General features: G+C 38.6%; 1 protein-coding gene across 1 annotated transcript; it reads right to left on the bottom strand.

Moving 5' to 3' along the window:
- Positions 1-1195: 1195 nt before the first annotated feature.
- On the bottom strand, positions 1196-12968 carry LOC149008566 (alkaline/neutral invertase A, mitochondrial-like). Its single transcript, XM_089166420.1, has 6 exons — positions 11285-12968; positions 10796-10961; positions 10366-10577; positions 3270-3763; positions 3108-3156; positions 1196-2481 (listed from the first exon to the last, which is right to left on the bottom strand). The coding sequence occupies exons 1-6, from the start codon at positions 12038-12040 to the stop codon at positions 2155-2157; spliced, it is 2004 nt and encodes a 667-aa protein (XP_089022546.1). The 5' UTR covers positions 12041-12968; the 3' UTR covers positions 1196-2154.
- Between the last annotated feature and the right edge of the window lie 4949 nt (positions 12969-17917).

Raw genomic sequence — 17917 nt, forward strand, 5'->3', positions numbered from 1 at the left:
ACGTTTGAGGGTTCCTGTGGTGCTGTTTATGGTAGAGACGAGCGATACCTCCAATCTTGGAGAATCTCTGAATGTTTGCCTTAAGAGTGGAGCTATAACTCTTTTTCCATTTTTTTTTTTGGGGGCTTTTTAGTGGGTTCTTTTCTAGTGTTGTGAACTTGTGATTCATCAGAATCTTACGCTTGTTTATCGTTTTCTGCATTAAATACGTACACCCATAAGTGGTGTAATATAGGAATAATTTTGTGACAAATATCTCTTCAATTCATGCTAATATGGGTCATGCATGCCACCAGAACGTAAAATAACCATTGCTGCATACCCTAAGGGCGTTTGGTTTGGGGGGCGGAGATTTCAAATCGTGATTTATCTTGGAGTTATAATTTATAAAATTAGATGTTTGGCTGGAATCATCTTCGAGGATTTTGGGTCAGGCTCTTCAATACCCACACATTCTAAGTCTCAATAGCTAAGTCTAGGTTAGGCTGGATGCATATCCTTTGCGTTCAAGCGTCCGGCCGCTGGATGTCCTGCCCATGGTACTATCATTGGTTCTCGGGTATCCTGGGCAAGACATCCAATGGTTGGATGCCCTACCTGGATGCAGGGGATTAGGCTTGGCTCTAGAAGAGGAGAAGAAATAAAAGATTGGGTTAGGCGGACAGTGGCAAAGCTACCCTAGGGCCATGTCATCCCCGCCATGTCATCCCCCTTCAAAAATTTCCCCTTCTTTTGCCAATTTTTTGAAAATTTTCCTTTGACCCTCTTTTCATTTATGAAATACCAACACTTGGCCTCTCCTAATTTTTTGAAATTTCAACTTTGTTTTTTGGATTTTTGAAAAATTTTCCTTAGCCTTCTTTCCATTTGTGAAATATCAGTACTTGGCCCCTTAATGTTAAATTTTGGTTCTATCTGACTGCCAGTGCCACTCAGTTTTAGACCTTAACTGAGGCCTAACCAGAAATTACCCAACCCCACTTTCTTATCTAGGATTTCTTGCCCCAGGCTCGATGGGTTTAAGATGGTGTTGGGAAAATGCCATGTCTTATAAGTTACTTTAACAAATTGCAAGGTTAAACTTGCATTTCTAATAATTAACGTCCATGGACCTAAATAATTGGAAAACTTAAGGAATATTTGAGGTTGAGCTGTGCCACTGGTCATTGTCTTTAAATTGTCCCTGTAACCGAGGCTTGAACGGATTTAAGTTGTCAAGGTTAGACTTGTACATCCAGTAACTAACATTCTTGGACCTAAAATAATTGGAAAATTTAGGGAAATGGTTGCAGTTTAATGCTACTGGTCGTTGTCTTTAAACTTATCCCTTCATAATAGTAGCTGTATATGTTTCAGATTAATCCTTGTAGTTGTGCAGCAACTTATGATCAAACAGTATCTCATCATGACAAGCCAATCTATCCTCTCCAAGAATTGGAAGTGAACCATGATTCCCTGTCAAGCCTTCACTGACTTAAGGCAACCATAGCTATAACTAATTGGTCCATAGGGAGGAGCTGGAACCCTTGTAATCAATTACTCCTTTTCCCTAAGACAAAGCTGCAAGCAGTTCTTCTTGAGTGAGCTACAAATGATTAATTGACACAATTCTCTGTTTTCCATGGAAGAAAGGATATCCTGAGATTCAAGGTGGATGGACTGCAAAAGATGAATGCTCAAGACTTAAGAGGCAAGCAGGAAGAAAAGATACTTCTAACAAAGGAGGAAGGAAAGAAAAAGAATACTTGTATTATTTGACTATTATTTCCGGTAACAATGGAACAAGTTCTTGAACATTTCAGCATCAAATGGTTACATCCATGACCAAATTATTACTATTACAATTACAACATCAAGAAAAACTGTAACCCAAAAGGACCCACTAGTACAGAAACTTGGGTTCTACTCGTCACACAAATACATTTCGCATTTGAAGGTCAGCCTGTAATATAACTGGCCAATAATGTAATGTACAACAGAGTAAGTTGTAAAGGTGGACGGATGCATTCTCACCTAAACTCCGAAGGGTTTTTCAGTAGCACCTGCAGTCCACATTTTCCTATCTGAAAATATAGACTTCTCACTTATTATTTGTTCTCTAATATTTCCACTCTACGGTATAGGAAGGACGCTTGAAAGTGAGTGATGTTCCACTTACACAAGGATCTGTGATCTAGCAGCATCACGGGAGCACTTTATGCGGCCAGTTTTGGTTAGTGCACAGACACAATTCTCAAGGATCTCATAGTCCTCTTCCAGGATCAGCAAGGATGCCATTTCTGGTCTCTCTAACAACATTTTTGATGTCAAGAACCCTGCGATTGTCCATGTCTGGAAAAGCCGTGATTGCTTTCCTATAAATCTTCCATCTTTTGTGTCATAATATTCTGGCCATTGATCCACTCGGAGCCTCTGCTCTGCCATATTAACTGCCTTTCTGGCCAGTTCTGGATGCCCCATCTTAATACAGGCCAGGGTGAACTAATAAACATCCCATAGAAGAAAAATCAGAACATGACTTATGAGACTCAAACGAACCAAAAGGTCTACCATCCCACAGTAAATACACATAAGGTTTCTCTGCTGCAACTCAAGCAGTCTAGACCTAGATGTCCAAGGCAAAAAGTGCTTGAAGTCTGGATGAACCTATCTATTCAACCAACAGATCCCTCCTTTAGACAGTGCATGTTTCCAGCTAAATTTAGTAATGTGTAGCAATGGTAGTTAGGTTCATCTTACTGGGTCTGTATTAACCTCAGACATCTTGGGCTAAATCAAAAATTGACTATCATACAAATAAGAAATTGGCTCCCAGCCTGGCCTAGGTTTAAAAACTTGGGTTCCTGATCCACAACCACCACTGAGATCCTATTCTGATCTGATCCTGAGTGGATTTACCATACATAGCAGGACCCACATTTAAGAGAAAAAATATAATTTGTATCAGTGGTGGATCTACGGGATTGGTCACTTGGGACCCTGAACCAGCCACAATATTTGAAACATCATGATGACTTGAGCATTCACAAACTAAGGTTATTTGGTGGATCCAAACATGTTCCTGAGATAGGATAATACATACAATTAAAGGAAGAAAGAAAGCATACCTGCCATAGAAGAGTTGGCCAGGATCCACTATTGTGATATGACCAAGGGCTGTTACAAAAGATCCAACAAGGTTCACTATCTAGTAGCCAGCTGTTTAGGATTCTACTGAAAAAGTATGGCAAGATACCTATGAAACTCAGAAACATTGAATAAAAACTCACGTATTCTTTGGGTCACTGCCTGTAATAATACGCCACTCGTCATGCTCCAGAGCAGGGTAGCATATTTTGAGAGGCATATTCCCCACAAGATCATCCCATTTGGCTTCAATTAATTTTAAAATATCCTCACTCTGTTTTGGAGTACTTAAAGATGAAACAATGGCCAAAAGATTGCCTAGAGTAAAGAACCTAAAATCCATGTGAGCTGGCTGTAAATTGCCTATGAGATAACCGCCTTTCTCCGGAATCCAATCAACTAACCAAGTGGGAATTTGCTCAGGATAGATATTGAACTTGTTAATGGCATCTGTTGAATATTCCTCCGTCTTGTAACGATATATTTCATTAACTTTCTTCATATCAAGCCAATAATACTCCCTCATGTGGAAAGATAATGCACTTAGTCTGTTATTGATGGCCCTCACAAGATTCTTTGAAACATCATTGGGAGTGAGCATCTTGCGGGAGCATCTCAGAGCTGAGTAGAACAGGGCCTGCAATATTAAATTTTGTTGGATAATTTTGTACCATAATGCAAAAGAAAATGTAAGGGTGAAGCACAGATAACTTTTAGTTTCAACAAGACCTAATTGTTTTGAGATTTGGAGTACGAAGTTTGAAAAAGAGTCATAGCTAATAAGAGGAGAAGGTAAGATACTGTTTGGAACAACAAATTAGCTTTGAAATTATAAAATTGGTTGAAACTTATTAACTTCTCATGGTAATGCTTGGAAAGTTTCCCTATAACTTGAAATTCTGGTAAAGCAGTACTAGCTTCTCAAAAATATTTGTATTAGAGACTAATAAATACGAGCTCTTGCCATTTTAAGATAAGTTCCTGATTTTATCATTCCCAACAGAAACAAAATCAACACCTCCATCTGGTTCTCCTCATAGACACAATAGAGATCGTTGGAGGAAAATGGTTAGATTGTCCTGCGGTGAGATTTTTGTCATTATGTACCTAACTACATACAACATCAGAAATAGCTGCAGCTTGTCAGCTTTGAGAAGAGCTTGTTTGAGGCCCAACAAATAAAACAGATATTCCCCACAGACTCCTCATCAAAAGTATTCCAGGTAAACGAGGATCCTGAAACGAGCTACATCCACTCCAGAACCCAAATATGCCAGATGGAATGAATATGATGCAGATAAGTCTTGAGCATCAAGATTGATACTCCAAGAAGTGCGAAAGAAGATGACTAATAATTCAGCCTTGCAGTTCTGAGTTTTTTTTTTTTTTGGGTGAATGAATAATATATTAAAAAACAACATCGGCACAACAGAAAAATAAAGGGCAAACAAGAAAGAAGAAAAGGGGGGGGGGGGAAGGAGGGAACTCAAGAGGGGGAGATGAAGGAGCAGCTTTGCAGTTCTGAGTTGATTCAGTTTGAACCAACCAATCCTCAAACTTGTGTGTTTTCTGGTGACCCAAAAACCAGGTCACAGGCCAGTATGTAGGACTTAGAAGTGCAATAAAATTCTGTTAATAGGGGGCCTTGGCGCAATGGTCAGTTGACCACAGTTGTAGCCCAGTTCAAGGCATTAAAACAGCCTCTCAGCTTTAAATTGTTGGCCTAAGGTTGAATAGGAAAATTGCCTTGGACTCTGCTTGTCCGGAAGCCTTCTTACCGGGTTTGCCTTCACAGACTCTGTTCATAATTATGCTATGTAAGGATACATGACCAAGTGTACCGTGAGGGTACTTGAGTCATGTACACATTAATTGTAGTCCATAGTTACCATTTTACCCCTTTCCCTTGGTTGACAAGCAACCCCATCACTAGGAATTTCTACTTTTGAGGAATATATTTAGCTTCTATTTCTACCTACCCAGTTTAGAGAAGTTTTTCTGGAATACAGCATTAGTAGGATCTTTCCTAAGAACCAGCAGGCACTCTGGGGCTCAATACCTTGCTGTTCTAGGGGTTGAAAACACAGTGGACAAAAGCTGATAATGTAATAAAACACTGTGGGTAAGCCTGGTTGAGTTCCAAACATAGGGATTAGGATTAGGATAGTCTAGGGTTAATTGGGAGGGGTTTTAGGGTTCAGCCAGGCTAGGTTTAGGTCTGGAATGAGGAAAATCATTCTGTTTTAACTAGATTCTAATTTGTAGAATTTATTCTTCAAGCTAGGGTTAAGGAATTCTAAGTTTTGCAATTCTGGCATTTCAGGTTTGGGTTAGGATTAGGGTTTAAAGTCAAAGGCAGAGAGGGAATGGGAGATGAGGATCCTAAAGGGGTTTGAGGTTTAGCTAAGAGGATAGGGGAGTACTAAGGTTGATTTAGTCTAGGGTTTTCTGAAAATTTCTGCAATTGGTCAGCAATGCCACAAGGGGGAAGAAGAAGAAGAAGAGAATTAGGCATACGGAATGGGAGGTAAGGGTCTAGGGATGAAAGGGGACTCAACCGTGGGGTCCTAGGGGGGAGGGGGAAAGGACTGCAATGGGAGTAGGGGCTGAGAATAGATAAACTAGGGTTTGAAGATAGGGGAGGGTGCTCAAGCTAGAGGAAGAAGAGGGGGAGGGTTGCTTGAGGTGAAAGGAGAGTGGGAAGGGGTAGGGGAGAGGCTGGGGTTTGATATTTTACTTGAAGGGAGAGTGGACTGGTCACTCAAATTGCTGTCTCCAAGCTGCCGCAGGCTAAGAAGAAGTAAATTGCAGAAAATCTTCAAGCACTCAATCGTGGAGGTCCTCCTTCGATCCCACAACTCCAAAGTCTCCTTCAATCAGTGTTTAATTTTATTAACCCAATGTAACTTATTACAACAGAGTGGGGCTTTATTTATAGCCTCCAACAAGAAGGAATTTTAAATGAGGACTCAACAAACAAAAGAAAACTACTTAGGACTCAATTAGGATTTAGGAATTCAATTTGAGACAGAGTTCCTTTTATCTAGAACTCTACTTAGCAACTAGAAGAGGAGCTCTACTTAGAACTCCTAACAAGAGACTTGCACAAGTAAACTTCCTACTTACACTAGGAATCCAATTGGGAATGGAATTCCTACTTGGAATCCTAAATACATCAAGACTCTAGCTACTAAATTGAGAAAATAAAAATAGATTCCAACTCCTAAGTCATGGGGAATCTAACTATACCACTCTGGCCTCAAGGGGTGGTAAATTGACCAAAATACCCTTTAGGTAATTCGGCCAGCTCTTGGTGTCACTTGTTGGTGGGCTGTATGCGCTGCCTATGGTGGCCAATCCTGGTTACATCACTGTCTTTGGTGACTGTGATTATAAGAATATCATGGTGAGGGGGACTTCACTTGCAAAATCTCCCTCACCCCTTCTCCTCATCCTCCTCTCTATCTTATCTCCCATTCCTCTCTTCTCTTCTCTTGAACTCAGGTTTTCTAAACTGCATTACAGTCACAAATTCAATTCCTTGTAAGGCTGGAATATTCTTTCCAAGCCAAGTTCTATAGTTATTGACAATCCTAGTTGCATAAGGCATAATCTTGCAGCCTTACATGGGGTTGGTTAGTCATATTGTGCATTTAAGTTCCTTTTGTGAAAGGATTTTTTTTGGCTATTGGCTGCTGGTCATTGTATAGCCATCAAGACACAAGTTGCTACAGCCTATCTAAACATGCAAGGTCTTTGGAGTCTGGTCCACAATTATTTTAGGGTTGGATTTAGCCCACTACCTTATTATTAAAAAAAGTTGCATTTAATAAAAGAATAGTTTCGCTAAGATTGAGTTTTATAAAGAGAGATCAAAAAGGCACATATGCACAATTATTATTGCAGTTTGGTGGAGTTAATTTATATATCATTATCTGGCTCAAAGCTGGACAGTCCGAAAGTTAATTGGTTTTGGTTATTCTTTCTGGTTCTAAGTTGGCTCAGTTTTTTTTTTCATACCTCTTAAAAGAAACACATCCATTTGCAAGGATGCATTCATAGCACTTCAATTGAAACATCTTAATCTATCTCACTGGGACCAAGAGACACCCACGCCATGAACTACCATATTCTTTCTGGTTCAAAGTTGACTCAGTTTCCTTTTTTCCCCTCCCCCCCCCCCCTCAAGCTTTTTGATCATACCTCTTTAAAGAAACATATCCATTTGCAATGATGCATTCATAGCACTTGAAAACATCTTAATCTACCTCACTGGGACCAAGAGACACCCACACCAGGGAGTACCATCAAGTGACAGTCATAGACAAACACTTGGGATAGAATCTTTCAATTCTACCCATCAGCATCAATGGACATACCTATTCCATGGATTACCTTGAGGAAATGCAACAATATCTGTAAACAGAGGCTGCATATATACCCAAAATCATTTTTGAAGCTCTCTCCTTTCTTGTTACTTGAGTTCATTTTGTTTCTCAACATTAGCCCTTATGTGTTGCATAAAATATCTTCTAGAAATGTTTAGTGGGCTTAGCTTTACTCTCCCATAATCTAAATCGTTGTGCAAAAGATATTCAGTTGGTGATTGAGTTATCTTGGAGGTAAAGTGCAAGAAACCCTAGTTGCACTTACATAAGGTGGTGTTTTAGACATTAAGGACAACATTTTTATTGGTGCGTCTCCACTAGGTGTTTTTGTTTGCTTCATTAATTTGGTAGTTTCATATTTAACGTTCCATTTTTCACTGTTCAAGTAAAAGTGGCCTCATCTTCCAATTATTTTCATTATTTTATATTATTACTTGAATCCATTTTGATCTAACAGATTAGTAATACTTATCAAAATAAAAAAGGAACCTATTGATATGTATCAGAGGAACTTTATTGCATAAGGCAAGGGGTTGTAAGCATGAAAGGCCATGTTCAAGGTGTGCCCATGTGGTCATCTTGAAAGTTTTCAACTACTGTTAGATCAAAAGGTGTCCAAGTAATCATACAATGCAATGAAAATAACTAAGAAGATAACACCAACTTACTGTTCAAGCAAAAGTCGGCCTTATTTTCCAGTTATTTTCATTGTATTGTGTTATTACTTGAACCCCCTTTGGTCTAACAGATTGGCAAACCCTACCAAAATAAAAATGCAATATATTGGTTGTATAAGAGGAATTCAACTAGATTGCATAAGGAAAGGGGTTGATGCGTGAAAAGACACATTTCAGGTGCGCCCACATGGTCATCTTAGAAGTTTTCAACTACTGTTAGATCAAAAGGCATCCAAGTAATCACACACGCAATGAAAATAACTTAGAAGATAATACCAACTGGTTCACTAAGACAAGAAAAGTTGAATATAGTGCTCAGCTGAGGAAGCAAACGAAGAGAAGTGGTGGAGACACACCAATGAAGATGCTGTCCTTATGGTCTGAAATGCCCCCTTAAGTAAGTGCTAAATGGGTTTGTTGCTCTTTACCTCCAAGGTAACTCAAACCACTAACCAAATATCTTTTGCACAAAGAATTTGGTTGATTATGGGAGAGCAAGGTCAGGTACACCAAAGGTTTTGAGAGGATACTTTGTGCAACACAACAGCTAAAGCTCAGCAACGAAATGAACTCAAATATATATAGGAGCCTTCCAAAAGTGATTTTGGCTTTTGCCTCTATTTATAGCAAGTGATGCATCCTTTAAAGCATTCCATGGAATGAGTGTACCACAGGATCGAATGGATAGGATTAAAAGATTTTAATCTGAGCACTATATGTAATCGTTCTTAATGATACTCCATGGGGTATTGGTTCCAAATGCTATGAGTGTACCTTTGCAAGTGATAAGTTTCTCGAAGGTGGCATGCCCCAACCCCTCAACCAAAAAATATAAATAAATCAAAAATAAATAAAAAAAACCAACACAATTTTAAAAAAGACTAACCAAAAATCGGATTAACTTTTGAACTGCCCAATTCTGAACCAAAGAAAATATTAAATAAACTAGACCATGCTGCCATAGTAAGTGCACATATGTTTATTTGTCCTTTATAAAACTTGATATTTATGAAATAAACCCTTGGATGTGAACCATTAAAACAACTGTAGTCTTAAGAGTTTTAACCAAACCAATAATTCTATAAGTTTTGATAGAAAAACAAAATCACTTTCTTACTTTTGCCATTCATTCCTAACTAATGGGTCATAACTAATAACCAGGTTTCCCCAGGTGCTGAAGACATAAATGCAGATGCAGAGAGAGTGAGGCTCAGACTCTATAGAAGGAAATTGCAATCAAGCTCAAGATATTCAATATACTTGGATGATCTGGTTTACTTGCAGAAAACAGCCGGAGGGGAGAAATGTGAAAAAAACAAAAATGTATACAGAAGAATAAAAAATAATGAAATGCACTCACAATGAAGCACTGTAGAAATTTATATACATGTATATATGGTGACTATTTGGAGGTTATTTCAGATGATTAGACTGAGATCAAGGTATGGAACTAACACACCCAACATGAAACCAAACCAGAAATGCTGGCCATCTCACCACAGTTACTGAGGGGAAGGGATTAGGACTGTGCAAAGAAGGCAGTTTATCTTGGATCAGAGGGAAGAGTATGAATCAATTTGAATTATTAAACTTCACTAAAAGGAGCTAGTTCATTCCAAAAACTTTTAAAGCAGCTGGAAATCAGCTGTCTCCTCCCACAGGAATGAGGCAAGCATGAAAAGGTTGATTACAGCTCCCTATGTGAGTCCAACTGGATTGTCACAGGTTTATCTAGTGGAGAGTCTCCATCCATCAGTGCATTTGCTGTCCCAAAGATCCATTCTTGATGGTTGAAAAAAGAGGCCATAACCTCCAGGAGAGTTGGTTACCCCCCCCCCCCCCCCCCCCCCCAAAAAAAAAAAAAAAAAAGAAAAAAGCTCCAGGAGAGTCACATACAGTGCTATTTTTAGTCAGCAAAAGCTACCAGAATATTATCATGCAGTCAACCTTGTGAACCCTTTAATCACCCAAAGCTAGATAGTTATCCATTATGGTGCAGGAAGGACAAGGATACCAGAGAAAGATGCTAGCCATCCTATTCACAAGAGGCACTATTCATGAATCTCATTTCATATTTTTTCCCCCTTCTTCCCATACACTCCCTGCAAGTTAGCCCTATGGTGAATATGTGTATCAGAAACTAAAAGGTACATCATAGAATAAGCTTGGTTTACCTGGATCTCAAGAGGGTGGCCATGAGTCCCCATCCGCCTGTCAATCATGCAGGAGCCATCAGTGACTAACAGTGAAGGGAACATGTCAAATCCATCAGTTAAACACAAATTTATTATCAGTTTTATTCCAGTCTGAACATCCACCCTTTCTTGCAATGTATAATCACCAGTTATGTTTCCGTAAGCTCTCAACAAGATGATCCACCACAAACCTATAAAATTTGTTGAGATACAAATTTCAGAGAGTAGTTTCAAACTCAATGCTTATAGAACTAGAAAGAAACAGTGCACATAGGAAACAGTACAAGAATCACACAGCAGCAATGAGATATACACCATCTGAATCTTATTAGTCTAGGATGCCAATTATGCCACAACTATAAACTATAGTGACTCAATAATGGCTGCATACAGACTAAGGTACACTAACCAGAATCAACCGGGGCTACACGTCCAATTGCTGAATCTCCAAAATCTGGATCTAATACTTCCTCGTATGCTGCATTGCTCCCATCAAGGGGTGCAATTCTCACTTTGAAACTTGCTGGCATCAATCCTTGACCTGGGCTGTAGCAATCCACAGTTTTCTCCCAGCTCTGAGTAAATACAGAATATAACACTTCAGGAACAATGTTTAAATTCCAAGCTTCTTGTTAAGAACAATGTGTGATAACAGCCACTAAAGTCTGGGCATAGAAATTTGAACATAGGGCTAATCAATGAAATGGAAACATAAATTCGAGTATTAATGACAGGTACAACATCTTTCTATTTCAAAAAAGGGAGAGGACCATGATGCAAATCTGGGAACAATCTGCTTGCCCTACCAAAGGTTTTTTCTGGAAAAGATATCATCCACATTGAAGCAACATATTCATAGCAGGGTATGCAGGAGAAAAAAAAAGAAATGATAGCTTACCTGCAACTGCAGGGTATGCAGGAGAAAGTTCTTCACAATCTCGCCTTCCCCTTTAAGCAAGAATGCAAGAGCTGATGGAACAAAATCACGAATAAAGACCTGATCGTAATTGAGAGGATGCTTATCAGCAGGGTCATGGGCCGCAACAGTACCCACAGGGCTCCCACAGTAACTCACAACTGCATTACGTAGCAAAGTCCACGCCTCATTTTCAATCTCCGAGACCTCTCTCCTTTGGGTTGAAACAGAAGCCTCATCCAGACGCTCTGAATTCCCTACATCTACATTCAAACGACTATCTTCTACCTTCCGTTCTTCATCTTTCTCGATCCTTTCTACTTCCGAGGGCTTCACATTCATGCCACCCTCAATGTAAATCTTCTCGAAGCTCTTCTCACTGATTTGAGCTTCAGTGGAGGTGGAATGGTGCCGAACATTTGAGGCAACATTCGAAATAACAGAAATGTCCCTACCTCTACCTCTACCTCTACCGGGGTTGCAACAGCCGGAAAAATTTTCAGATTGGCTCAATCTGGAGTCGACGCTAATAGTTCCAGTTGGCCGTTTAAGCCATCGACGAGAACACAGATGATATTGACGGTGCTGAACAGGTTTAGATCGGAAAACCAGAAAACTATCAAGAAAAAGGTTACATCTCGGTGTTGGTGTTCCGAAGAACGTCAAATTTCTGCAGTTAATTAGCATTCTACAACAGGGCTTCATTGTGCAGATTCCGATGGAATCACTCGTATTCATACCAAGACGGGAACCTCGTTAAGGATAAACAAGAATTTAAGTATTTCTAATCGAAGACTCTGAGAAGAAAATTTAATGAATACTTGAACATTTACAACTCTGTTGATCTTGAAAATTCTGAGAAACAGAATAATAATCTAACAGAGAAAGATAGAGGTATTCGCGAAGAAGAGGTTATAAAACGAAAGAGAACGGTGTCCGTCCAAAGACGCTGAGAAATGGCTGCTGCAGGAGAACCTCCCATATGTATGGGCTGTGAAATGAAATAACGGTAACTGCCTCTGCAACTAATTTTGGAAAAAACTTATAAACGTGGACCATAATTACAATGACCAAAACCCCCTCATAAGAACTTCATTTTGGCCATCGTCAAACCGCCGGTTCAAGGAGTGTGAGGGTTGTAATATATATATTTACAAGAGGGTGGTAATATTATTATCCTCCTTGTCTTTTTCAAATCTGAACCTGTTTTTAATGCTTCTCTCTTCTTTCTTTATTGGGACCTGGTAGCAACCCTCCGTCATCTCTCTCTTATTCTTTCTCAAATTCCTTTGTTTTCCTTTTCATTCTCAACTTCCACTTTCCTTTTTCTATTCTTTTCTTCACAAACGTATCATCATGAAAACACTTGGAATAAATTCTGGTTTGATAATAGTTCCAATTAACAATAGACTTCTTGCTTTCTAAGGACTTTTTTAGCTTCAGCCGGTGCAATGCATAAGACTCCATGGTGAGCTCAAATTCTGATCCGTGACTCGAACCAATAAAAGGTTTATATCTGAAATCAACTAGTGCTGGCCAAACCTTGAGATAGAATAGAATATATGGGAAGGTATTGTACCATAAGTGGATCCAACCACAATACTAATCCAAGCACTAAACCACTGAACAACAATCTAGAAAACTTTGTTTCTGCCAAGGCTGCCACATCACCACACAGAAACATCTTATACAAGTTGCCAACAATGACAACCCATGATCAATGTGCCCAACAATCTCCCGCTTTGGAATTGTTGGCATCTCTCCAGTACAAATTCACATTGACTTTGTAGTTTGTACTGCACTTCTCTCCCCCTTTTGACAACAAGTACAGAGGGTACTGATGCTCCCCCTATATGGAAGCTCTTCCTGCATAGATTCATTTGTAGCAGTGCCTACCACATCTTTCTACCTACAAAATGAAAAGACATATCTATGCAATCCAACTCCCCCTGCGTATGTACTAACCGTCTACTAGTGTCTAGGAGCAACAACTTCAAGTTTCTTTCTTACTGCATCAAAGTTGTCTTTAACACTCTCTGCAAGAACATATGAATTTCCAGGTGTCCTTGAACCAAGAGCCACAATCTTTCCACTCTTGGTCTTTTTGACTACTCAACCTTCTTTTGTAAATACAACCTCATTTCCCTGGTTGCATATTTGACTAACATTGAAAAGGTTATGTTTCAGACAACTTACATATAACACACTGCTAGATTTTATTTTTCCTTGGTCCAAGTTAACTGTCCCGCTACATTCAATTTGGCCTCCATCATTATTCCCAAATTTAACTAAACGACTTTCAATCTTGTCAAGATTAGAGACTCTACTCTCATCGCCTAGAACATCCATGATCAAGAATCCAATGGGATAGTTTGCTATTTACCTTGACTGTTGTATGAACAATTAATAAATTATCGTTGTTCTTTTGTTTGATCTTCTCAACCAAACTGCTTTTTCTTGGTTTCTTCTAGAGTCTCTATGAGGGAAGAATGGTCTAGCAATTTTTAGCAATGTTGTTCCAAACTGCTTTTTCTTGGTTGAGTTCTGTTAGGAGTTTAATTCTATTAAAGTTTGTGTTCATGTAAATTTCTATTTCTTATTATGCAGGTATTTATGTAATAATGTTATTTTCATTCTATTATAAATAAAGGGCTTACGATCACATTAAGCCAGCATCGAGACGATTTGGTACTGAGGAAAAAAAAAAAGAAGAAGAAATCCACTGCCATCCATCGTCTGCAACGCCACCAAAAAAAAAGGAAGAAGAGAAGAAGAAATTCACCGCCATCGCCATCCATCGTACGCACCCCCACCACTGCCGTTGCCCTTTCTCTACCGCAGCACCACCACTGCCGTTGCACTTTCTCTATCGCAGCAACACCATCGCAGATTCTGTTACCACCATCGATCAGTGAGTTATTCTACTTCCACCTTTGTCATCACAATCAGTCTTGCTTTTTCTACGGCTTCACGTCCTTTCAACCATAGAGAGATTTAAAGGAGAAACCAAGAGACCCTTCCTCTGTTTTTTTTTTATCCTAACCCCGCGGTTCGATTTGCCTAAAAGACAAAAAAAAATAAAAAATAAAATACTAATGTTTAAAGGGGTTGTAAATTTACATTCTCTAGGGACCTATTTGTAAATTCATGTGGTTTTAGGGACTTATGTGTAAATTTGCATACTTATAAGAACTTAGTTGCAACTTCAAATTTTTCAGAGGCTTATCTGTAATTTCCCATAGTTTTAAGAGACCACAGAAAGAGGAAAAAAGCATGGTATTATTTTTAAGCACCTTTTAAATTCTATCATTTGTTTGGGTGATTTGGGTATCACATTTTGCGACATTTCAATTACTTTAAAAAAGGGTGAAGACTGATGAACTACAGACAATTTTTTCAACATGACAACTACTGATGGTATTACTGCTCCCACTGGATCCAAACATTACCCCACTCTTCTTCCTCTTTCGGTAAGATTTGATGGAACAAATTATTTGATCTGGTCTCGATATGCTTACCTGACTATTGCCGGAAGAGGATTAATTGGACACATTACGGGCATTACTATCAAACCTACTACTACAGGTGTTTCACAAGATAAATGGATCTTGAATGACTCTCTTATTATGTCATTTCTTTTGAATTCCATGAATCCAAATATTTCTTGTAGATACCTATTACTTGATACCGCAGCCCAAATCTGGAAGGCGACTACTAAAACATATGGACAATTGGGGAATGCACAGATTTATGAGCTACGAAAGAAACTTCATAAGACTACCCAAAAGGAACTGACTGTGGCCCAATATTATGCTGAGTTGCAATCTTTTTGGCAAGAGTTGGATCATTATGGGGATTATTTCCCCACCAATCCAGATGATGTGATTACTTATAGGAAGCACGTTAATAAGATTCGGGTATATGACTTCTTGACAGGTTTGAATGTGGAGTATGATCAGATCAAAGTGCAAGTATTAAGTCGTTCTCCCTTTCCTACACTTGAACAGTCTTATGCCCTTGTTCAGTGTGAGGAATGCCGTCGATTAGCCATGCTTCATGTTCCTATTGTGGAAAAATCAGTCTTACAATCTGTTACCACTAAATCTGATTCAACTAAGGAGATTGTCAAATGTGAGCACTGTCACAAACCATATCATACCGAGGCCAATTGTTGGAAGCTCCATGGGAAGCCTGTTGATTTTGAGCAAAAAAGAGCACAAAGAAAGGAGAAACTGAAAGCTAATCTTTTTGCGACAGTTTCCACAACACCTTCTGCAAACAATGGTTTTTCACAGGAGGAGTTAGCTACTCTACGACGTATTCTGCAGTCTTTTACTGCTAGTACAACATCTACTACTGCTTCCTCCACTACCCATACCAACTCCTACCTTGCTACTTCAGGTAAACCTTTTATAATAGGCTACTATGTTTCTTTAGTTTATGCTATTGGATCATTCATACAGGAGCCACATATCATATGACAGGTTCATCCTCTTTTTTCTTACATTATGCTCCAATTTTCGAAAAAAAATAAAGTTTGAATTGTTGATGGCTCATATTCTTCCATTGCTAGAAAAGAGACCATTCAACATTCTCCATCACTTTCTCTCTCTAAAGTTTTACACGTTCCCTCTTTCTCTATTAATTTGCTCTTTATCAGTAGTCTTACACATGACGTAAATTGTAAAGTGACATTTCTCTCATCTTACTGTGTTTTCCAGGATCTGGTAAAGGGGAAGGAGATTGGACGTGGTAAACTATACAATGGACTTTATCTGTTGGAGCCAATTGAAAGATCTACTTCTGTTGTAATTGCATCTCCTAATCAGATCAATTTAGTAATATCAGACCTTCAGCAGTGGCACCGTAAGCTAGGTCACTCTCTATAAGAACTCTTAAGAAAGTATTTCCCGATTTAGTTCTTCTTGTAAAACGGATGAATTTTTTTGTAAAGCTTGCATTTTTGCGAAATAAACTCGTTCTACTTGTTTACCTTCTCTTTATAATAGAAAATCTATTCCTTTTGGACTCATTCATACTAATGTGTGGGGCCCTTGCCGACGTGTGTCTATTACTAGCCATAGATACTTTGTTACTTTTATTGATTGTCACTCTCGTTTTACATGGATTTATCTTATAAAACAAAAGAATGAGATTTTTATTTTCATTTTTATGTTTTCGTGATTTTCATAATATGATTAAGACTCAGTTCATTGCTACTATAAAGATCCTTCGCAATGACAATGGCATAGAGTATATTGATGGTGAATTTTAACGATACCTCTCTGACTCTAACATAATACACCAGACTAGTTGTGTTGATACCACTGCTCAAAATGGGGTTGTTGAAAGGAAGAATCGGCATCTTTTGACCCACCACTCTGTAATTGAAACACTCCACTATTCGCAATGAAAGTTAAACAAAGACATAATGCACTAAATTTATGTGGTTCAACCAAACTATCTATGTCCACGGAATAATACCCTACCAGGTTTTTGTATATTATTCAATACAATCCTCAACATTTTGACTGTAACAATAGTCCGGGAACATCAATCCCTACTTCAATCTGAGATGCAACTTAGAAAACCGCTACAACCCCAACCCCCTAAACAAGCTCTAACTTGCCAAGTTACAGTGTATGGCAGAAAATTCAAGTTCCCCAAATTATATCCATAATCTAGGTTTTCACAACTAAACACTACCTAGAAAATAAAATTTGAGAACTTGTGAAATATGAGTTACCTCAACTTGTGTAATCTCATAGATGACTATGTTCATCCATATCTTTGATAATCAAACAGTATACACACTGACTTACTTTAAACTTGCTCTCTTCATTCTTCTACAACCTTTTTCACATAGACAAATAACATACTGAATTCAGGCGCCTTAAAATTAAGCCTCAAGAAAAGAGGAGAGACGAAATTGGGAGAAAATGTAGGGATTTATTAGATTCAATTCTAAGTTGGGTTCTAATTCTGACATTTGGATAATTAAGTGCCACATGTCACAATCTTAGATGGGAATTACAGGAGGTGGGAATCATAGAGGATGTGAGCCCAGTATGCAATTGAGAGAGGTAACTTCAATTCTGCCCAACAGGTGCCTTTTTTTAAGTGTCAAAAAACCGAGTCCAAAACCAATTAGACCCATGGCTCTCTAATTGGAATTTGGAAATCCCTAATTAAACAACTTCCCCATCTTATAAATTCTCTGAATCCAAGTAGGATTCTACGCAAAGGTAAGTCTCCTATCTTGATCTAAACTCCTCTGTCTTTTTCAAATCTGAACCTGTTTTTAATGCCTCTTTCTTCTTTCTTTACTGGGACCTGGTATCAACCCTCCATCATCTCTCTCCTATTCTTTCTCAAATTTCTTTGTTTTCCTTTTCATTCTAAGCTTCCACTTTCTTTTTCTATTGTTTTCTTCACCAACATATCATCGTCAGAAGTCAGTAACACTTCAATAAATTCTGGTTTGATAATATTTGAAATTAACAATAGATTTCTTGCTTTCTAAGGACTTTTAGCTTCAACCAGTGCAATGCATAGGAATCCATAGCCAGCTCAAACTCGGATCCATGTCTTGTACCAATAAAAGATCTGTATCTT

Source organism: Hakea prostrata, chromosome 8 (genome assembly GCF_041222555.1).
Source record: "Hakea prostrata isolate BN-2017 chromosome 8, UWA_Hpros_2, whole genome shotgun sequence".
Lineage (NCBI taxonomy): Eukaryota > Viridiplantae > Streptophyta > Magnoliopsida > Proteales > Proteaceae > Hakea > Hakea prostrata.